General features: G+C 28.4%; 1 protein-coding gene across 7 annotated transcripts in view; it reads right to left on the reverse strand.

Annotated features, from left to right (window-relative positions):
- The window catches only part of LOC123295783 (protein turtle), a 413,559-nt gene that overhangs the window by 123,611 nt on the left and 265,139 nt on the right, over positions 1 to 24,809 (reverse strand). For 6 of the 7 annotated variants that reach the window (XM_044877237.1, XM_044877236.1, XM_044877235.1 and 3 more), the window contains exon 1: positions 14,960 to 15,063. The exons of the other annotated variant lie outside the window; for it this stretch is intronic. In XM_044877237.1, the coding sequence (XP_044733172.1) occupies positions 14,960 to 14,989 (30 nt within the window). In that variant the 5' untranslated portion in view covers positions 14,990 to 15,063. Of the gene's footprint in view, positions 1 to 14,959; positions 15,064 to 24,809 lie in introns of those variants that run through there. 7 annotated transcript variants of the gene reach the window in all.

Consider the following 24,809-nt stretch of genomic DNA (forward strand, 5'->3'; position numbering starts at 1 on the left):
CTTTTGTTCGAAACATTTTTTTGTAAACAAGTCATTGTTTACCTGTGAAAGCGAAAAAATATGCGCAAATCGTATAGTATGTATTATATGGGAATATCAGTTGTAAATGTGTGACATGTATGTATGTGTTACAAGATAATCAACACTTTCTATACATGGTATTTCAACAATTAACTCAGTCAATTGTTTGTTTTCATTTGTTTTCCCTTAAAATACATTTAAAGCGATGAAATGAATGTCATTTGTTTGAAAAAAAGTATTTCTTCTATAAAAGATTTTCTCTAAGTACTAACAGAATCCATCCTCAAAATTTGAAATGTAAGTCTCAAATAATTTCATACACTCAATTTTTTGGGAACACTCTTCGTTAGGATAATATAAGTGATTAATATTCCCCTCAGTTCATTTTCAAATGTCCAACGTTCTTGAAAAGTTGATGTCTAATCGATGATGTTTAGTGGCTCTACTTGCTTTACGAAAATCTGGATTATACTGTGAATATATCGTACCAATTTAAAATGCTCTGATTATAGTAAATTAAGATTTTAACCTCTTTTTTTTTGCTATATTATCTCGCTTGTAGTAAACAAAAGATCCGTAATAGATCTTCTAAAAAAGCTATAGCGCTATTTTGAAGCTATCTGATCTAGTTTCATTACAATCCATAACTGTTGTTAGTGATTCAAATAATGTGAATCAACCTAACTCCGTTGTAGTACAAATTAGGTGGTTACTGAACACATAAACAAGTGAAAACAAACAATTGACTGAGTTAATTGTTGAAATACCATGCATAGTCAGTGTTGATTTCTTTATCATATAACACATCATACATGTGACACATACATAACTGATATTCAAGTATAGTACATACTATAAGATTTCCGCCTAATTGGCGCCTTCACGGGTAAACAGTGATGTTTACGAAAAAATGTTTCAAACAAAAGTTGTTTATTTTTTCATAAGGAACTTTTGTTCTATCTCTAACGGTTTACAAGATGGGTCCTACGGACCCAAGACCCAATTGACCTATGATGCTCATTTACGAACTCGACCTCACTTTTTACGTCCTGAGTACGCTGTATAAATTTCAGCCCGATATCTTTTTTCGTTTTTGAGTTATCGTGTCCACAGTCGGACGGACGGACAACCGGAAATGGACTAATTAGGTGATTCTATGAAAACCTATAGCAAAATTTTCTGCGTACCATCAATATTTTTAAGCGTTACAAACTTGGGACTAAACTTAGTATACCTTGCATATAACATATATGCATGGTATTAAACGTTAATGATTAGGATATGTTGAACATTTTGTAAGTAATAAGATTTCACTTTTTAAAAAAAAAAAAACAAAAACATTATTTAAACTTTCCCCCATACATTTAAAATTTAATTAATATTGTTTTGTATTTATTGTGTTTATTATAAATATAGAATTCAATACAAAAATATTTTTAAAACATTATTATTTTAAAATATAAAATGTTATTAAATATCATATACGATATGTTGTTGTTGATTATTATTATTTATAAATATATTTTTATGCATAAATATAATTAAAAATAATAAATTTAACCTAGAAATATATTAACGCCATCCATGCCACATCATAACATAAATTATAAATATTATTATTATTAGACCAAGGATTATTACATGCAAATTTTTATGTTTTCCATTCGAAAATGGTGAGTTTTCCTATAAATTGTTTGGAATTTCAACTGAAAATTAAAGTTTATATTTAAAAGTAATAAATATTTTAAACAAACGTAACTTGTTTGTAAACAAAATTTGTATCTGACATGACAGTTCAAAATTTATTTAGATAAAAACTTAGTTGAACTAAGTTGAACATGTTTCTAGTTATACTCTGTACAGGTTTTTTTTTTAAGTTGGCATATGCTTAAAACTCGAAAAATAACTTTTATAGGTAAAAACGCTTCAAGCAAAAGGTAGATTTTCAGGTTTAATGAAAAGCTCACTCTATAACATACCTGGTTATATTCATGAACATTTTAAATAAAAAAGCTGTTATTGATTATTTTTTGTTCGAACATTTTTCTCAAACCGTACAGTTTAGGCAAAAATGGATTGAAAAGTTTTACCCAAAAATTGATTTTTCGTACGTCTTCTACGAAATATAAAATTGAAAAAAATGTTTTTAATCAAAGTGGTTTATTTTTCTATAAAGTCCATTTTTGTTCAAATTGAATGAAGGTTACAAAAAATTTTTTCGTTTTTATAAAGAACAACTTTATAATTTAAAATGGTCCTTTAATGTTGCCAGTTATGAATCACAGGAAGCTCTTAATTGAACCGGAAAACTTAGATTTAATTCAATGCCAGTATAAAATGAGTGCTTGAAATTCAAATTTTTTGTTTGAAGAAATTTCCTCGATTAAATTTAATACATTAATTGAAATACCACGGAAATCATAAATATCTTGTCTTTTTATTGTTCATAAATAAAGGCTGACTGACCAGCCTTGTTCTAGCACCTAAGTGGCTGACAATCATAACTGTTATTTATATGCAATATACGATCTGTATAACAATTTTCAGCTTTTGAAAATTCATTTTAGTACCGTTTAGTACGTTAAACTGCACCGTTTCGATAGCATATATCTGACCCCTGTTCTTTCGGTCGCTTAACTGACTGCAGTATGCGTGTGTACACAACTACTATACCAATCCTCAAACTATCAGCTTAAGTAAATTCATTTTTTAGTAAATTGAATTTTTTTTAAATTAGGCTCTTAATCCAACATCTTACCGTAAGGTAATAAAACGCATGATTTTTAACTTCACATAATCCGACCTCTAATAATTATAAACATTTATAAATTATAAATAGAACATGTGTATAGATATATAATACCTATACATGTATTATATTTATATTATTTATAAACATGTTTGATATAACTTTTCAAACAAAGAAAATATAGATCGGCATGTTTACTCTCATATCGCGTCTCATAAATAGAATGGGAACAGACGACTACCTCACCTCTACCATCTATCTCTATGGTGGATGGATATAAACAATATTTCTATACAACAACTTGTCATTGTTATATAGGTAGAATGTATACAACAATTTCTTTTACAAACTTCTAATAATGAAAATCATTAGCTTTTTAGAAACGAAGTTTTACTGTACAATTTAATTTGTATTATTTAAGGTAAAGAAATTATTTTCAAAAAACCCCGACTATACAATTGCGAGGGTTATGTATTTTACCCATATGTATGTATGTTCATTGTTCATCTGTTCGGACCTAGCTTCTAAACTACTTATCATAATTTGACAAATGAGGTATCGTTAAATAAATAAATCAAAAGGTATAAAAATCACATTAATTTAATGATTGGATACAGAGTTTCAGAAATATCGCAATATTTGGATCGTTTTCAGTCCGTATCTCAAAAACTATTCGACCAGTCATAAAATACACCCGATTTTTGTACTTTTTGGGTCAAAATTACCTTATATACTGAGATTTATCGAAATTGGAAATAAAATAAATTTTTCGTTTTTTTGCAATTTTTTCAAGGAATGAAAAAAATCGTAAAATCGGGAAAAAAAATTTTGTCTTGGAATTTGATGAAACTTGGTAGATGGGGTAATTTTGATCCAAAAAGTATAAAAATCAGGTTAATTTAATGATTGGATGCAGAGTTTCTGAGATATCGCAATATTTGGATCGATTTTAGTCCGTATCTTAAAAACTATTCGACCAGTCAACAAATACACCCGATTTTTGTACTTTTTGGGTCAAAATTACCTTATATACTGAGTTTTATCGAAATTGGAGATAAAAAAAATTTTTCGATTTTTTTAAGGGGTTGAACCCCTTGAAGCCCTTTGAAAAAATCGAAAAAAAAAACGCAAAAGAAAATGCCGAGCAAAGCGGACGTGTATCTGCTAGTTGATGTATAATTACTCATAGTTAATCAATTTTATTATTGAACAGACACGACAAAAGTTAGTGTATTGATAGTGAAGAGAGATATCTATATTATACAGACTTGATACACAATATTTTATTATGAGAATACGTCCCGTTGTGCCTAAGAGTTAAAAATTACATAATTATTTGACTACAAGGCATGAATACTATAACCGTGCATATAGTCCAAAACATTTTTACAATATCGTATGGAGGCAACAACCAACCTTAAGTAATCAAATATCCATATAAACTCATTTAAATTGAATGCATCATCCACTCTGAATGGAAACGACATAACGTAAAATTATTCTCTTTTATAAAAAAATTTTAATATAGATGAAAAAAAAATTTTTAACTTAATTAAAATTACATTATAAAATACGTTGATGAACAGCGTCAGCACGTAATTAACGATTTCTCTCTAATGTATTTATTTAAAAACATTTTTCAGTAAACATTCGATATTCGCATACAGAAACACTCAACAACAACCAACGACTTAAACATTCTAGTGAAATACTCCTCAACGCGACTGTGTGTGTTCGATAAAGATAGAATATCACAATATAATACTATTCGTATATACATACAAGTATGACAAGTTATGACGTCATGGGCGGGTCTGTATGACGTCATTTACAATAGAGTATGAGTTGATATCGATCTGTATGCCCTAATGCCCCTTATTCACAAACTAGCACCGACATTTATAGGTATACACAATACAGCAATAGCCAAAGCTACCATATGTATATGTATGTATGGATGGCATAGCCGGAGCATATATTTTAAGAGCTATTGTAAGCTCTGTCAGCAGTGCGACATAGATAAATATAATAACAAATACATGCGAAAGAATGAAAAAGAAAAATGAAATAGTAATGTTAATAATATATATGTGTTTGTTTCTCTCCCTCAGTCACATAATGTTTAATAAAAACAAGTTTTTATATTAAATTTGTATTATGTATGGCTAAATATTAAATACATATATTTTTTTTTTAACCAATTAAAATTTTTTGGTTATAGTAAAAAATATGGTTAGGTAAGGTTTTTGTGTAAAATGTCTAGAGCAAACCTTACACCATAGACAACTAATTATAATATAGACGCGCATTTCTAACATGTTCTATCATATGTGCTTTATATGCTTCAAAAAATTATCACTCAATACAATGGATGTCACTACAGTAGATAGTTTTTAAATTAAAAAACATAGGCATTGAGTGTTACAGAAACGTTGTATGTAAAATATAAACTTTTCTATAGAAAAGTATATTTTCCGTGGAAAATATTTGCTTATTTCTAAGTACCTTATCTATGCTCGAAACCATATGTTTTTACTCTACCAAATATTATAGGCGTGGAGCCACCAATCCTGAAAGCTCCGTGATTACGGATTCTAATATTTTAATGAAAAATAAAAGTTAACACTTAGACGAACAAGATTTGTTTGGTCGACGCGGATTCCGATTGTCCGGAAATATTTTAAATAAATTATGTATTATTAAATTTCCATAATTTTTTACCGTTATCACGGATTTTGATCAATCTCATATAGAATTTTGTTCGAAATATTATGTTCTATCAAAGACGTAAAGTTTTTCGATATTTGAAGTTGGTTAATACTGAATATAATGGTGTTAAACAACCATTATAGATGAATGAATGTTTTTCAAAACCACTACGTTTTCCTGATATTTTTATTTATGTTGACATAAAAGTATTGCATGATTTTGGTGTATTGTAATCATTATTTTTAACCAAAACATAAACATACTAGATGAAGGTGTTACCCCACAATTCAATAACATGAAATATTGATGTTATTTTATTTAAAAAAAATTAATATTTTATAAACGTTTTTCTATTTTGATATTTATATTTACTTTTAACAAAACTTGAAAAATGTTCGATGTGATATGATGTGAGACAAAATACGTTCGCGGATTTTAAATAACATTTGTTAATATTCCAAATACAATTTCTTACAAATAGCTGTAAATACAATAATAACACTTTAATAATAAGTGGAAAAACAAGTGCAACAACTATTAGTAAAAACATATATTTAAATTTTATTATCTGTGAATCTAAAAAATTAAAATGGAAAAAAGGTTATATAAATATAGTTACGAAAATCAGTCTTTTTCGAGTGACAGTCATTTAAATAATGCGAACTCTAACTATTCTTAGATGTGGTTTTGTATGAAATAATGCTGCCTGCTTTTTAACGAATACGTCAAAGCTACTAATAAATTTACAACATTCTATCTTTTATAGTTTTGGACAAAAGGTCTGGAAGCCACGAGACTTCCTAATTCAATTTTGAGAGGTTTTCTTCGAAATTATATGAGATACTAGCAGTTACCCACCCACTTCGCTTGTAACTCCACCCACCCCACTAGTTAAATACACCCACTTCGCTAGTTACCAACCCACTTCGCTAGTTAAATACATACAAGTATTAGAAAATGAAAATGTTTCATATAAACTTTCCAATCCTATTTTACCCAAAAAGAATACATTTTCATAAAAAAGTGATACAGTAAATTTATGTTTTTAACCATGAGCTCATATTTCATTTTATACATTTCCAACTTTAAAAATGACCAAGTTTCATATACATTTTCAACCCTCCCTGATTTGAATCACTTACGGGACGAATTTCCAAAAAATTCTTACTTTTAACTGTACACTTACGCCATTTAAGAGACATGTGTCAAATTTTCATGGTTCTAGAACGAGCGGTTTTATATATATACGGTTTATATTGAAAATTTAAAAAAAATTATACCATTTAAATGTAAGTAGGCATTTTTGAAATAAAACGTAGGGTCTGTTGTAAATTTTTTAAGATGACATCGCTAAAGATGGCAGTTGCTTACCGCCAGTAGGTAAAACTCTTAAAATAAAAAACTACTTTTATGAATAACAAAAAGTATAGAATATGGCTCTGATTGTTATACTCGTGCATACTTTTATCTATAAAAAGATATACTTCAATAGCATGTACCAACAGTATGTAGAGCTTAAGTACTTAATTTTTTAAATGTCCAGTAAAAACGCATAGAATCAGAACGCATTCGTTATAATTTGATAAAATTAATCAATTCTAATCGTATCCCCACTTTAAAAAAACAAAACATTTCAAAATGATTGTTTTCAAAACAGCATATATAATTAGTAAAAAGTGGATAAATGCGTGATAAAATATCAGAAACTTGACGTATAAATAATAGCTTAAGCGATATGATACGATATATTGTAGGTAATAGTTGTTTAGAAACTAATTGCTTACTATATTTTAGTAATTATTTTTGTTAGATGAAGTATAACAGTAGTTCGTTCATTATATCGTATGAGAAGATCGTGAAGGTTGTCCATACTTGAGGTTACAACTTCCGTTTTTAGGAAAATTTGCGAAATTGAAGTAGGTATATGTTGTTGCAAGGTATGTTGTTAGATATACCTTTTTTTCGCTCATTTTAATCAAAATTCATAGTTTTATTGTTTTGCTTCAATTGACGGATCAACTTTGACGTTCAAACGATGCGACTTTGACCATAATTGGTCATTTAAAAATTTAATTGTATATTTAAAATATACATTCACAGACCATGTCATGATGATTCCATGTTTCTGTTTCACTTATACACCCAACGACTAAACGACTAAACGACGTTTCCCTTCATGACGACGAAACATGTATAGAAAATACTTTCCAATTTTTTCCTGAAACGAATTTATTATAAAAATACAAAATAATTAAACAATAGGCTTAATTTGAAAGCGCATCTTTCTAGACACCTCTCTCTTATATCATGATTTCTAAACGCCACACGACACATACATAATGATTGCCCTTACATACCCCTCAAATACATGTGTAATATGATTGAACTGATCATAATTATGATTTGTTATTAATAATTAGTTTTTGTATTTTACTATACATAGTCAGTAACTCAAAAACTGTATGGGGTACGGATAACTTAATACAATTTTCTAATCATGCCTAGAAGTTCTCATCTCTCAAGCTTACCTTGTAAGGATACAAGAAAAAAGTAAACACTCCGCCCTATTTGTCAATCCAAAGTTCAGATTTCGGTATTATTAAAAGTTTGATCTATTACCCTGTAAAATTTCAAATCGGTATTTCAATAAATAACGAAAATATGAGGGTGTCTTCATCTTAAATGCGACACATCATCGAAATGCTGGAAACTTAAACGATTGACCATTTTCCCCGGAATTACTTTATACATTATAAGCTATTTTTCTATGAATTCATAATAATTACATTTTCACTTTTATAATGACTTCAGTATAATACCTCGTTATGTACAATGGTTTTTTATTGTACTATTATAGATTTGTAGTAGGTACCTAGTCTATGTTGATATGACCTCCAGTCAGCAACTTTTTACCTGTATTTGACATATAGGTAAATGTAATAGGAAAATGTATATGTTTTGACAATATACCTGTATTCACCGAACACATGCATGTTTACTATTTGAATTTTCATGAAATGGGTATACATCATTATGATGAAAATGGAAAATATAATTACAGTTAAACCAATTTAAACAATGAATGTCTGTTTACTAGTTAATATAAGGTATGAGATAAAAATGTAGATACACACAATGCTTTTATGGTGACATGACTCAGCATATATTGAAAAAAGAAGCCAAACGTTTAAAGACGACTTTACTCGCTAAGCCTCTGAGCCGGTTAATTAGGAAGATATCTTCATAATTTCAATACCTCATCTTTTTTATTATGGAGTTAATTCAGAGTGGATTCTGTGAGAACTTGGCAAAATTAGACGGAAACTAATAGTAAAATTTTTCGATATAAACTACAGTTGAAATATTGATACCTAAAAATTTAAAGAAAACACTTATAGAATTTTCACCACTTTAATGGTATTTTATGGACCAACGAGTGACGCTTATAATTATCTTTATTGGAAAATATCTGTCATGTTTTTAACTAATGAAAATTAGTTTTTAAATTAACTTTACGAAAATTAGCTTTGATATCTAATAAAGCATACCTTTAAATAACCCTTCAATATAGGATTTATACCTTAAAAACGCAAACTTTAACATTTGGAAATTTAACACCGGGAACAAATTTACCTTCTTATGAAGGGCTTTAATAAGAATGCATATACACGATTCAAAGATGATTCTAAGAAATCGTGATTTTTTGGGAAGGTTCTTTAGATTAGGTTATAATGGCTATTCATTGACACTTAGGCCATGGTCCATTGTGATACTATATATGTGTTTTGCTACCTCTCTGCTGATATTTTCATTTATCAGCTCCTCGATTATTTATAAGAGGCTGATTGCACCACTTTCATGCAAATACCATGCACTATACCAGCTCATCAGAACAATTAATGAAAATAATTTTTTTTTGCGATTACAGGAATCGAATCTGATAACAGGATACAGTATTTTCCTTTTTTGTACTAAAAAAAAATTGCAGATTATATCGTTTTAGATACAAGTATTTAATTCATTGGAATTTAAATAATCGAATGTGTATTAAACATTTTTCAGTTCAATAAACTTTGAAACAAATTTAACTGCATAAGTTATTCATAATAATTTTTTCATTGATTTGAATAATAAAAAAATGGTAGCCAATAGTCATATAGGTTACACATTCAACAAACCTATTCATATTAAATGTACGCTTAATTTAGTGATATTCATGGAAATTATTTTAGGTACTTTTTCGAATCAATTAGTTTCCACTAATATAAACTATTTTTTGTTTATAATTAACTAATATTTATTTTTGTTGAAATTTTTACCAAAAAAATAAATAAATAAAATTTTCTAAATTTTTGATGATTTGGAAAAAGTTTATGTTGTTTTAAGAATTTTTGTGCAAGAAACCATAGCTCTAAGTAGTTTTCAAGTAGTTTTTTCCCTAGCGAAATGTATATCCAAGGAATTTTGGGATTTATTTTTATTTTTTCAATTTTGGCATTTATTTTTATTTTTAAGTGCTGCCAGAGAACTATTTTTAGGTACCGATTACGATCACGCTCTGTACGACCCGTCAACGTACGATATCGTGTCATTTTATTGCTTTAATAACAATTAATTAATAACTTTAAAGTTATAATAACTATAATTAAAATTTTTTCATTACTTGTATTAATATAATATCACTTAATTTATTTAGTTATTCTACTGTAGAACTGCAAAAATTAATTGTTTATGTATTGTTATCACGTTTTTTGTATTTTTCATTATGACGTTTTTTAATACTTTAGAAAATTATATATTAGTATTAGATGTAGCTCATAGATGGTGCCACTGTCTCTGCATATATATAGATTGTATACATACATGTAATAAATAAAAAAAACTGTTGTTTTTTTATTATTTATTATTTATATAATTTTTTCTAAAAATAATGATTGATAACACATCTAGACATAAATATGGAACTACAACATTTCATTTCATGTCTAAATTTTTTTTGTAAAGTTTACCACCAAAAAGTTACATTTCAACCTAGTAGAGGATCGCTTCGCTCGCCTGATAATAATTTTGACCTTTTGAAATATTTTATTTTTATTTTGAAAAGCTATTTTGAGTGACTAGTGTTTAATGTCAGTATAAAAATTCCGGCCCTTTATCTTGAACTTTTATTTATAAAAGTAATTTGAGGGTTGCCAAACTTATTCCCATCGCTGTATAGATAAATATAGATATTTAAATACTGAAGAAAAACTAAATAAAATAAAATTGCTGGAATTATGATATGATGATGATTACACCTACAGGTGGAACCTAGAACCTACAATTGTATTTGCCAATCCAACCTTATGCATTATACCATTATCACTTCAAATGCAAATGATAAATCCATTTGCATGTTAACGTTTAAAAGGTATTTCGATACAATTTTAGGTGCGATATCACGCACAGTATATAGATAAAGTATGAGAATAATACGAAAAATATCTTTAGAGTTTTCGTAAATTTGTTTTAAGGGCTGTTTTAAAGGCTGTAAATCTAATTTTTCGGTTATATAGTCATTCTGAAAAAGTTACATACATCGATTACGAAAAAAAATTTTTTTTTTTTTTTAGTACAAATAGTACTTATTTTTTGAACATGCTACAAACACATGCTTCATTCATTCAATGGAGGGTTGTTTGGAGACTCCCACCTATTTATGCATTTACATTCAGTACGTGATACTGAACCTATTTAAATAATAAAATAGCTCCTGCAATTTAGTGCATTATGGACAAGAGTAACTAGCTTCTATATAACCTGTATTATAGCGTGTACTTAAAACTGGGTTTCAAATTAAGCGCAGACAAGTCCAATGACACAAAAATCATCAAATAAAAGTAAATAGATCGTAAAATATTCAGAAAATGACCTTCACAAGAATTGTGGTGATGGTTCCTCGGTAGATTAGTTCCGACAATATTATCGATCGGATATCGCATCAAATACAGTTTTAGCGTGTTAATAATATTTCATATAAATCCTATCTCGAATGATACCTTTAACATGTAAATATCATGAAACACTATTCAAATATTAACATGTAAATAGATAGATAGCACCAACGAAATAAAAAATGTATTTATAAAATGATAAAATGAAAAAAATAAATACGTATAATATAAAAATAAAATGAGATTATAGAGCACCTATACCTTTATAGCTACGTGTGAATGAAAAAAAAAAAATTGCTGAGCTGCAAAGCTCCACTATTAAAGTCATATTACCCGCTCACTATATATTTCCTAGTAGATCCCATTTTGTTGAAATGGGATTTCGTATTCCTTTTTCCGTTTTTGAAAAAAATGTAATATCTACATATTAAGGCGTGGTAGGAAAGACGATAACTCCTCCCAAAGACACACACTTCTAATCAAACTTCTCAATTAAGGAGATATGCATGGATTGAATAATAAATACTAGGGATTTCAATAAAACTTTATAAATACATTTTTTGATTAATAAAGTTTCCAAAAATCACAAAAAATTCGTAGGTCACAGGACTTTTTATTATTATTTTATCGTTCAAAGTTGGCTGAAAAATTGATGAATCATATGGGTTATCCTTCTCAATTGGATATTGAGTGTGATAAAAAACTTTTAAAACTTAAAACTTAAAAGCGATATCTATATTATCAAATTATAAGCATTACTTGTATATTATATATTTACATATACACACACAATATATTATATATTTGTGAAGTTGCGTGGTATTGTAAAACCAAAAATAACTCATCACTTGACTACCAAGCATACATTTGGTTTATATGTATGTACCGTGCAATAAACCAAAACATTTTTACAATACTGTAGGTTTACAATCACCTTAACAGAAGCTGTGAAGTTTATAGCTTGTAAAAATCGTGAAAAAACGTCATATTTCGACATACAAAGGGAAAAAGGAAAGTTAAGAAGTTAGGGCCCTCCAAAAAAGCACATCTGACTCAACTAACAAACCGATTTTCAATCCTCTAGATCAATTTGAGTGGTTTGTACTGAGTAATGAGTTGTTTTGTATGAAAAACCATGTCACCACACTCATTTAATCATAATCAAGATATCCGTTCGAAAGTTATGGAAGAAAAACGATTTCAAAATTTCAACTTCAAGAGCGTATAGCGCCAAAACGGAGCAACTTTTCAAAGGGCATCTTTACCTAAATCGATTTATTTCGAGCTAAGATATATGTGGTAGAGCGTTGTAAAGACATTTTAGCGACTCCTTGTATGTAATATTTTTATGTGTGAACGTTTGTGCATAAGTTTATATTTTCGGGGGAAATATGACTAAAAAACGGTAATTGCATAGATTAGTTTTATCTCTTTTTTTTTTGTACGTTTTTACTTGTTCAGGTTAAATCTCATTATAATTGTAAAAATTGATGGAGCCAAAAAAAAAATACATATTGTATACTGTACATATCACACTGTTTTTATTGTGAATTAAAATACTGTAAACAATGATTTAAATTTAGTTGTAAACTGTAATTGACCGATGTGATAGATAAATAATGATACGTTATATGTGATTTTATGGAAATTGAAACGGTTCAATTTTAGTCAGTTAATATATAATGTCTCGATTTATAATAAAAAAAAATTCATCACTGGTGTTTTTACGCTAAATTTGATCAATTTTATCGAACGATGCTTAGTTTTCATACACCAGTCCTTTCACGCAATAATCACAAAATTTGTACGCCTCCTATGTTTCTATTATACTGGCTTATGTTACCACAAAAATGAGAGATATTTTGTCCAAAAAGAAGTTGGAACTTAAACGGGAGAAAAAAAATTGTCTGAAAAGGTGTTACCACTTAAAAAAACAATATTAAAAATTTTCTTTTTTCTGTTTTTAGCACAAAACTGTATTATGTTTGTGTTTTTATTTTTAAGTTTTAATTTAAAATTGTTAAATTGATATTCACTATTTTTAACCCCCGACCCAAAAAAGTGGTGTTAAAAGTTTGACCTCTATGTGTGTCTGTCTGTCTGTCTGTCTATCTGTATGTATGTCTGTCTATGGCCTCATAGCGCCTGAACGGCTGAACAGATTTTGATATTTTTGTTTCCTTGGAAAGGGAATTGAATGGAAAGTGTTCTAAGCTGTATTTCAAGTGCGAGCTTGGGGTTCCGTACCTGGAACAACTTTAAAATAGTGGATGATCCTAAAAATCGGTTCAGTTTGGAGAAGGCTCTAAGAAAAAAGGTAATTTCAGACATAGTGCACTTAGATACATTTCAAGTTCATCAGTGGGGGAATATCAGTTTCTTGATCGACGAATTCCTAATAAACAAGTGTTCTTAAATGTGCATCGTAATTTGGCAGAAAAAGGTAATTTTCCAGTAGCAAATGCAGAATGTCCTGTACAGAAAGAACTTTGAAATGAAAAGGCTTTTCTTAATATGGTCGAAAATAGCCTCTCTAGTAATGCCCGAAGACAAATGGTTAACTAATATAACTACTGTACTCAACAATGTATCATTACTTTATTGGTTAAATTGGTTACCTCCTTAACTATTGGGTTTTGGACAAAAGCATATTAGACACATTCGAATTAAAATTGTCCAAAGAATACTCTCTTAAGCTCTGTCATCGAATCACAAGATACCCCGTATATTCTTTTGTAGCTGCATTTAGATTCAATATAATTCTTTTTAATATTCAATAAATCCTTAGAGAAAATCGATATAATCGATAAAAACGTATGCTTTAAATGACTATCTTACAATAAAATATTTACATCAATGTTACTATAAAAAAAATGTAATAGTAGTAGTAGTGGTAGTAATAAACACAATTGGTTTTACAAACTGTACGTAGAGGTCTCTTCAATGTAGCAGAATTAGCAGTAGTTTCTTTTCTTTACTCCTAGAAAGCATTAGTTGTGAACCGTATATGTTATAAAATCAATGAGTGGATTTTATTTGAGATTATTTTCATGAAAATATTAATGAAACATAAAATAAACGTTCAATAAAAAAGAGACATAAATACAAATAGATTAAGGATGTTCGAGCATGACAAAAGGCTCAAAATTTTAATAAGTAGACTTTTATTCTAAGAATATGTGCAAATGCAAATTTTTAAGAAAATATCATTGAAAATCAATGGATGTTATGGAGGAATCTTAAAAAAACGACATATTTTGAAAGTTTTTGATAATTTTCACTTGGAATGAATGAAAACAAATTTATATAAAAAAAAAACTTCTTAATAGAAAGTAAACATATTAGAAATGGTATAGAAATGAAAAAAACAAGTGTCTCCATCCATTTAAGGGATGTAAGAGCAGGGTAGATTTAGAAAACCTGGTATTCACGAAAATCAGGAATTAATTCAAATTTTGGCTAGACTTTCCTTTTTATGTGAATAATCAGTAAATCCAATTTTGCTCAAAACAACCTTAATTTTCTTATTGAAAAAAATTAAACTCACCTGAATCTTTTTAATAGACCACAGGAACATAATATTACGCAAAACTTCATTAGATACTATTAAAACTATTCGATAAATTAGCCAATAACAAATAAATAACTAATAATTAAAAATACTGAATAATAATGAACTTATAATTCAATTTACAAGACCTTTGATATATTCATAGATAAAAAAATTTAAAAAAAAATTTATTTATCTAATTTTTTTTTAAATATTATAAAATAAAAATCCGACTGCAGTTCAGCTGAGTGATAGCCTTCCACTAAATGAAGATTTACGGTATTTATTAATTATAAAGACAAAATTTAAGTCTTCTTCTGCAATTTGTCTTTTACTTCAAGTTTTTATACCATGTATATATGAAACATACCAAGGTATACCAAGTTTAGTCCCAAGTTTTTATACTATGTATATATGAAATATATCAATACTAAGTTTAAGGTCACTATTTACTGGTGAACTCGTTTGCCGGTTTGCCGGACAGTTCCACAGACTAATGAAAGTAGCCTTAACATTGAAGAACCCACTCGGTAAGCTTAGTTGGACATATACTGATGTGCCTTTACTTAATGGCAGCAATATTTGTAAATCTACTTTACTATCTATTGTATATTCTGACCCGCGAAATATATATTAATATTTTCTCACGTCCGTGCAGAAAGTGTCAACTTTCTGACTGCTGTGCAAGTGTTTCAGATCTCATGTTTATCATCTCATGAGACATTCTTACTTTTGCCCCCTTGATATATGTAATACAATATTATTTTCTATTCGGGAAATAATTTTTTTCTTTGCAAAATAAATTAAAATTTTTAATGGAGATAACAAATTTAACCTTTGGCAAGTAGTATGATAATTCAAACTACATCTTCGGGAAATCCGATGAGGTAATGATGAGTTTAGTTATCGAAAATAATTTAGAAAAATGTATAAAATTAGAAAATGTTTTAGAATATTCAGTGTCGTTTCGAAGTGAGAAGTATTAGATTAGTATAAATTTTCCAAAGTATTTACTTAATATAGTAAAAAGAAACGTTTTAAATTACTTACAAATAAGAAAACAATTACAGTGGCTGTTGAAATTTTCTTTTACCTGTAAACAAAAAGAAAATAATAGGTATTAATTATTATTGATAGACAGATAAAAATTTTTTTTTTTCGTGTAAAGTTGTTTAATAATATTTGCTTCTTGACTTGGAATGTAATGTATCTTTTCAAATGTCAAAATTACCTCTTTAAATTTTTGTAAATGCTTTCGAATTGATAAATGCATCGATCTGAGATGTGGGAAAACATTTAATTAAGCGGGATCAAAGGTCGGCTAAAATTAAAACGGTAAGTTCTAATGTATATTTTTTGGGATCTGAGCAAAAAATAATAGATATTGATATTCCTTATGCGAGAACTGTTGTTTTCACAAAAATTTTTAGAATGCGAAGAAGTGTTTCTTATTTAAACTTGATTCAATGAGAATTTTTCCAGATTTCAAGTAAAGTTAAAAAAAAACCATCCTGTATATACAAATTTTGTAAAAATGCCCGAATTAACCGGTCTATGGTATAAAAGTTTATGCTTTAATTCGTCATATAGCTTCAACATTAAGCTTAGGGTTTATTAAAGAAAGTTTTTTTAATAAGAATCATATATGGACATTCCAATGTCTTATTTCTAAATAAATTCAACCTACTTTATTAAAAGCGTACATGTTTACTAAAATTGTGTTACACAAAGAGACAAAAATATGTTCAGATGATGCCATTCATACAACTTATCACGTTTGAAACACAAACAGTGGCTTACTCTGCTGAATAAGAATCAAAAATCTAATATAATTAAGACAAAGAAGACAATTGCAGAATTTAATTTAAGGCAAAACAAAAAGGAAAATGAAAATCACAGTAAAAATTACAATTTTCATATTCAGTCACGTTTTAACTATATTACATATCCATATAAAGCCTTGAGACTATTAAATTTTTAGTGTAAAAAAAGATTGGAATATATTTGTTACGTAATTTATTTACCCAGAAAAATAGTTTTTTACTGTACAACAAGAGGAACCATTGTGAAATTGTACACGCGAATGGTGCTAGATGTACGAACCTAACGGGATAAGTGAGCTCAGACACGTGTTTCATACGTTATTTTTCCATACCCTATTGACAGTTTTGATAAACCAAGTATATAATCCTACTAAATTTGGGTCATTATTTTCTAATTCGTGATCAAAATTAACCTATCTTTAATAGGTTTCGAGAATGTGCAGTCCTAGTGTCGAAATTAAGCACTTAAGTGATAGCTAAGGAAAAACTGACATCGCAGCTGAAAAGAATGACCCAAAGTTAATGGGTTTCAAAAAAAATTACAATATGATCGGATCAAATTTGCCTGTGTTACCAAAAAAATCGAATTTTTTTACTTTATGACGTCATCAGAATCCAAAAAATATAATTTTGCTCTACCACATTCAAATTTTATTAAACTTTGATAGTCCTCACTCTAATAGGTTTCTAAAATGTGAATTTTTGCTCTCGGAATTAAGCACATTGTTCAATTGTACACGCGAGTGGTGCTCGACTTTCATATGTTATTTTTCTTCACGAATGTGGGAATATATATATCTCTCTCTCTGCAAAATTTTCCGTGTAGCTTCAAAGCGCTGATTATCAGCCTGGTATGCCTAATTTACTAGTCGAACGCAGATAACCATTTTCGGACAATTAAATTTGACACTTTGGTGTGTTAATAGCCTATTTGTCACATGAAAAACATTGCAGCAAGAGAGTCCTTATCCTGCAGTAAAGAAAATAAACTTATTGTGTGTTTGTTTTCTTTTTCATTTTTTTTTTAAATAAAAGAAAATAACTTTTTACAAAGTTGTGTTTTATTTAGTTTTGTATAAAAACCTTATTAGTGCCCTAAAGTGACAATAACATCTACCCTAAAAAAAACAAAATAATATATAACAAGCTGTGGCGGATGTGACCATAAAAGGGCTAGCCAATAACATCATTAAAGGTCCTTGCATAATTGGTTTGGAAATAGCTGTTCAAATTTTTGAAACTACGAACTGTGTTAGCTAGTTATTTGAAGAGTACCTAGTTATTTTAAAGGTCCTTAAAATTAGAGTTTTTGTAAAACGAAGGGACGCAGGAGGCAGGAGGAAGTTGCCAAAGATCAAGTATAGGCTATTTGATAATAATCTACCCTCAAGCCGGTAAGTAGATTGAAGGACAAGTTCCATAATGTCAAAACCCACCAGAGGTCGTTGCCGCGATTTAGGGGGCTGGCTAACTAAACATGGTAATTAAATTTTATGTTTACTGAGAAATTCTAAATTGTTAGTCCTCTCTTTAAGGATTGATTTTTTTTATATAAAGTTGGATTAAGTCTAAATCAATTCAAAAATTTCAGGGGGAGTTAAATAAAAGAATGACTTCAAAAGTAGGCATATTAAGATTGGTTTTATGGTAAAACGGTAAATGGATTATATATTTTCATAGATTTCCCCATAAATAGTCGATGGAAATTAAATAAAAAATATTTAAATTAAAGTTTAAATCTTATCTACTAAATTATTGAAAACAAAAAAGACCGTTGTGTCCCACTAATTAAGGATGTATAAAAACAGTAGGGACACAAATTTAAAAAAATAATTATTTTCAATTTTGATGGATATCGATTGATATTATTTTTGTGACTTTGATTTCCATTTAAATTTTGTTCTTATAAAAACAATATCCCTGTGGTACATTTAGAACTTTCCCAAACACGTTTTTAAATATTGCAGCCAGTCACCTTCTTAAACGCTGTAAGGATATAATATAATTTTTGATAACGATTTTTGGAATGAAAACATTAACTTTCTATCGGAATGCGAACAACGTATCTTTTAAAGTGTAACAAAATTTCGTTTTAGTTCTGATATACACGTGTAGTAGACACGAATCAAGGGCTGTAATTTATTGGTGCGTAGATATACCAGAAAGTAGCTATTTGTATATTCAGAAAGTTTGTGAATGTAACCTTACCAAACCTATATCGTTCCTTCCTTATTTTCAGGTGTTTTAGTTAAAATTATATTTTCCACGTGGTTATTACTTTAATTTGTGTGTGGGAAAATTGTAAATGTACTACAGGGCATTTGTTTTAATAAAGATATAAACTAAAGGTACTTTCAATCGAAATTAAACCCACAAAAATAATATCAATCGCCAATATATGGCGTCTAATACATGCAAAAGTACCATCGTACACTTCTTCGGATTCTCTTCTTTGGGAACATCTGCAGGAAGTCACTAGTTAACGTGGGTAAATCACACTCATGAGACTATTGGATACCAAAATTTTCCGTAATCTTACCTTCAAACACCCCTCCTAAAAAGTCAAAACTACTTCCTGATTACGCTTTATTGAATCCAGCCACGGTTCCAAAATCATATTTAAAAATAATGAACCCAATAACCTCTGAAATTGATATTATTTTTATGAGTTTAATTTTGATTTAAGCTTCCGGTGATGTGATATTGAAATTATAATAAATATTTCATCGCTTGTGTTTTAAATTAAGACATTTGTCTCTGAAAACACAATCATGTAACTTTAACTGTAGCACACACTATGTAGTAATATCGTGCAAAAATGTCTATGTAATTGTAAAATATTCATTTTATAATAAGGAAAAGAAAATTTATTGAAAAAATAAGATTTAAAACAACGAACGTACAAAATAAATGATTTTTGCATAGAATTGGTTTACACTTTCATACTTTGATTTCGAAGAAAATGAAATATATATATATTTGAAGATATAATTTTCACAAGCTCTTGTTCAAGAAATAACTGTAACTTATTTTAAGTCAATTTAAAAACAATTCGTTCTTCTGTTAAAATTGTTAATATAATTTAGGAAAAAGAAAATCTCGTTATACTGTTCTGAAATGAATTTTCATGTTGTTATTATATTATACACCTATAGTGAAAGTTAACAATAAAGTCGTAGCAGCATCTGTTGTATTTGTTACACATGTATACAGTCAAACCTGGATAACCTCATTCTCGCTTATAGAGGTTTCTCACTAACCCGAGTTTCTCGCTAATGCAGGTACATGGGTAATGTTTCTCTCTGATAGAGGTACGTAGCAAAACAAGTCACAGCAAGTACGAATGTAGTAAATATGTAATGTAATATGACTTATTGTAGCTACAGTTCCTCCTAAATAATATAAATAAATAAAGCTTGATTGTCGCTTATAGAGGTATAGATAAATAGCAGTCTCACTTACGGAGGTCCATGAGGGAAAAACGACTCTCTCTTACAGAGATTTCTGTTTCTCGCTAATAGAGGTTTTGGGAACTTAAAATGACGGGTCCTGGCTATTACTCTCACTTATAGAGTTTTCGCACTTATCCAGTTCTCAATTACCCAGGTTTGACTGTATATAGACTCTGAGTATATTTTATTATAAGTCACTTTCCGTCATTTCGGGCAGTACTGATTTCTTGAAAGTTTCAATTATGTTTGTTAATTTTTCTCTCGGCAAAGGAAAGTCAAATTTATCGAATCTCGTTATTTATACGCACGAAGCATGAAAATTAGAAAATGGCGGTATTGACAATATTCACAAATTAACGTAGATTCAATTTATGTAAATACGATTAATGGTAATATTTAAATATCTTAAATCATATAATTTAATCACAACCAATCATAGGTTGTCATTAAAAAATGTCTACAGACATACGTACGAAAGTACATACGTACAAACGTACGTACGAACACACACACATACACTCATACTTCTTCTCCACCAACCTTGCCATATAGTCAGTCGCTAAAGAACTAAACACTACTGTGTCAGTATATGTTTTAAAAATTATTATAACTTAACAACTAGTTATTCTTTTAACCGGAGTATAATATATTGAGTTCTAACCATGTACCTACAGCTTAATTAAGTTTTAAATTTTGTTAGGTGTCTTATTTCTTATCAGACTTTGCAAAATAATATCCACGTTTTATAGTTATTTGGAACGCTTTCTCCTTCGAAAGGAAAACCCTCTTTGAATAATATTAATCGTTTCTTATTATTTGAGGGTGCATAATAAAATAAAATCGATGCCGAAAATTAGTCAATACGCCTATTTTTGGAAATAACTCTTGAAAATTAAAGTCAATTCAAAATTGAAATTCACTTGAAAATCAAACAATTTATTGAAAAGGTTTATCGAATTGAACAGAATTTTCAACTTTCTCTGCACACATATGTCTAATATTGGTACTTTCTTACAGCATGCTGTTCCTTTATTTGTAATATATAATAAAATTCTCAAATATGTGTTCTGCTGATGCTGATCGTGATGCTGTCTTTACATAATATAAGTACTGTTGTTGAGGATAGCTTGGCGCTTGCCATTTTACTTTCTAGTTGTTCATTTAATTTATTTACTAGTTCAGCATAAGAACATACACTATTATTCAACACAACTAGATATTCTGTAGATCCAGAATATCTTTTATTCTGCTTGTTTTTCGCCAAGATTTGTTTTGAATATACCAATGAGGTGGTGATATCTACCTTCAAAATTGAAATAATTTCAGGAAGAATTTTTCGAAGAAAATTTATTGTCTACCGTAACTCACGTCATTTATTAGAGGCTCATTTTAACCTGAATAACACCTGAAGCTCATTCAAGAGAAAAATTAATGTAAAAATATAATTTACATAACAAAACGATAAAAAGTACCAAAAATATATTTTTACAATAAAAATCTATGGAGTTTTTTACTAACCACTCTGTACAAGAGTAAAATAAAAATAATACATAGCAATATTTTCTAATTTTAAATGAAAATGGTAGGAAAACATTTTTTATTACACAAGACGTTATTACAACTGAAATAATTATTAATTCAATAATACATAAAAACTTTCCTCCTAAGTTTTTACTGTTAATGTATAATGAAAAGCTGACTTTGTTATTACAAACAGTTTTCTTAAACAAACGGAAAATCAACTTTGTGAAATAAATTAATTGGAAGAAGAATAAAACTGTAAGCATCTGTTAGTTAATGGAAATTAATAAAAAATGATGAATTATTTTTTTAATCAAATGAAGTATGATTTTATGTCATCAACTAACTCTTGGTCAAAATGCAAGACAGAAGAACTAATATTGAAGATACATTATAGATATGCCTCATGATTTGTGAGACAAAATAATTGAAAAGCTTTGCTTAATATTAAGAAAGCGTCTCTAAAGTCACTGAATGAAGTTTAAATTGAAAAATGTAGTACAGGAAACGATTATACATCCGTGACAACAAAAATAGTACGTTGTGTATTTAGTATGAAAACCAATACATTCCCGGACAACCATTCTGCCGGACAACTCGGCTAGTACCACTGCCAGCCACGATAGAGGTCCAAGAATGTGTTTTTCCTACGAAATGCATACGTAATTTTTTCTGAGATTATTAAACAATAGTTACCAACTTTAGACAAATATATCAAGTGTGGTGGAATGGTAAAGGAAAATTAATTTTTTTGGTTTAACACGGAAAATTTACTTTAAAGCTCCGCTTGAAGTCTGTACACAAATGGTTATTGTGAAATATTTTAAGAAATTCATCAAAAGTATTGTTTTGTTCGTCTAAAAGAAATCAGTTGAGTAAATATGGTGGGAGCGCAAATAAATTTGTATCAAGTAGTAAGAATTGCTATAATATTAAATGAATTGCGTTTCCACCATTTACTAATTTACTGAAATAAATCAAAATGTTTAATTTGTACGATTTTCTGAAAACATATTGACAACTTTGACAATTTATTTCCTCCTGCCTCCCTTCGTTTTACAAAAAAATAGAAAACAATTGAAACACCGCAAAATTCTTAAAATTACATCATTTAAGAAACAGTTTTTTTAAGGAACAATTTTACAGTCAGTAACTATTTTGAGTTATATTACCGTTAAGACGCTTCGATCGACACCTCAACGAAATAGATACCATTTTTCGTTCGCACGATATCGATCAGAAAAAAACGGCCACTGTTAACCATAAGTGTGATGCAATTCGTCTTGTTTAAAACAAGCATATAATAATTTAATTACATTTCATCAGTATCCTGGGACTTAATCTTTCAGTACGATACGATAGAAACTTAAAAAAATATATAACTAAATAAAATAAAATAGTATTTGTTTTTTTTTTAAACAAGTAGTTAGTTTAAAAGATTATAGTTTGTTTGAAAAAGCATCAAACCTTGTTGTTTGGTTGATGTCACACAATTGTTAGTTGATTTTACCCAATGGCTACAAATGAAATACTTCGATCCAATTCTCCTATATATATCTTGAAAGACATTCAAGAAGTGTCTTGATATTTACAACGGATATATAACAAATAGTTTTCTATGACTGTGTGTGTTCAAGTAAAGGTATGCAGTAAAGCTTTCCGTCGTCATTGATTCCATTCTCAAGTAGTGTGTAGTAAATACTGGGTGGTTCATTAGAAATTATTATTTTATTAGCGAATTTACTCCGAAGGACATAGAGCTTTTGTTTTTGTACTGATCATGGAATTTTGAAAAAGTTTCTTGAAATATTCATCGATCCTACCTAATAGATGTCAAAAATGCGCAAAATAGGTACAAACTTTTGAATTTTTTCAAAATATTATTGTATTTTTATGATCAGTTTGATCGAAAAAGTACCCTTATTGGGAGCTAATAGTACCGAGGTCTCGTATTAAATTGGTTCCGTTTGAATTGAGATTTAAGAAATTTAAGCAACCCGAACAGTAGTTTGCGTAGCGGTTTAATTTTCTGGGACCCAAATTTTAATTGTAATTTTTAAAAACATTAGTAGGAGTTCACCTTTTAATCTTTTTACCTTTCCACATACGACTTACATATTAAATGTATTTTAATTAATCTGAGACAATATTTACTTATATTAGCTATTTATACAAATTATACCTGATATATTTACAAATTTTTGAAAAACAAAAGATAAATTTATTAAATAACTTTTATTCACTTGACCTTCAATGCCAATAAAAATAGTTTAAGTAAAATAATATGTATTTTTAACAAAATATTGAACAAGTTGTTAACTTGTTTATATTACTTGTAATTACATAATAAGCAAACAGTATATAAACAAAATTTTTAATTTTAACTTTATGTTCTGAAGATGATCAAATAGGAATCGATCGAATACATATAAAACAATTAATTTTCCTTAAAAATAAATAAAAGTAATACAAATATAATATTTGTTATTTTATGTTTATAACTTTTTTCGCACATCACTCTATATACAGAAGGTGGACTGATTTTTTTATTTCTTCTTTTTTTGTTTCAATTTTGTTTTTTATATTTGACTTTTTTTTATTTATTCGAATGTTTGTTTTTCATAAGATTTCCACCATCTAGTTCTGATCTTTTACTGTAAGTTTATATTCATCTAATATAGAATATAGAAAAAACTTTTTTACTATATTTTTCCACAAATTTCATAAAACTGAAATAAAACTATTTATAAAACTGAATCAGCTGTACGAAAAAACTTTAACACAATCCAAATGATGCCTTCTGTAGGTATAAGAATACAATATTTTATGAAATTATAGTTTCACGTGATATTTTATTTTCAAATCGATGTAATTTAAAAAAGTTATTCAAGAGAATTTCAATAAATAGTTGATTTATATAAAAAACACAAATATTAGTCAAATATTAAATGAATATGACATTTGTGGAACTAGAAACAAGTGAAATTTACAAAATTTTTAAAACCCCAGACAAATGTGATTTATTCCTTGCAAACAAATTTTTGGAAACTT

This window comes from Chrysoperla carnea, chromosome 3 (genome assembly GCF_905475395.1).
Source record: "Chrysoperla carnea chromosome 3, inChrCarn1.1, whole genome shotgun sequence".
Classification (NCBI taxonomy): Eukaryota; Metazoa; Arthropoda; class Insecta; order Neuroptera; family Chrysopidae; genus Chrysoperla; species Chrysoperla carnea.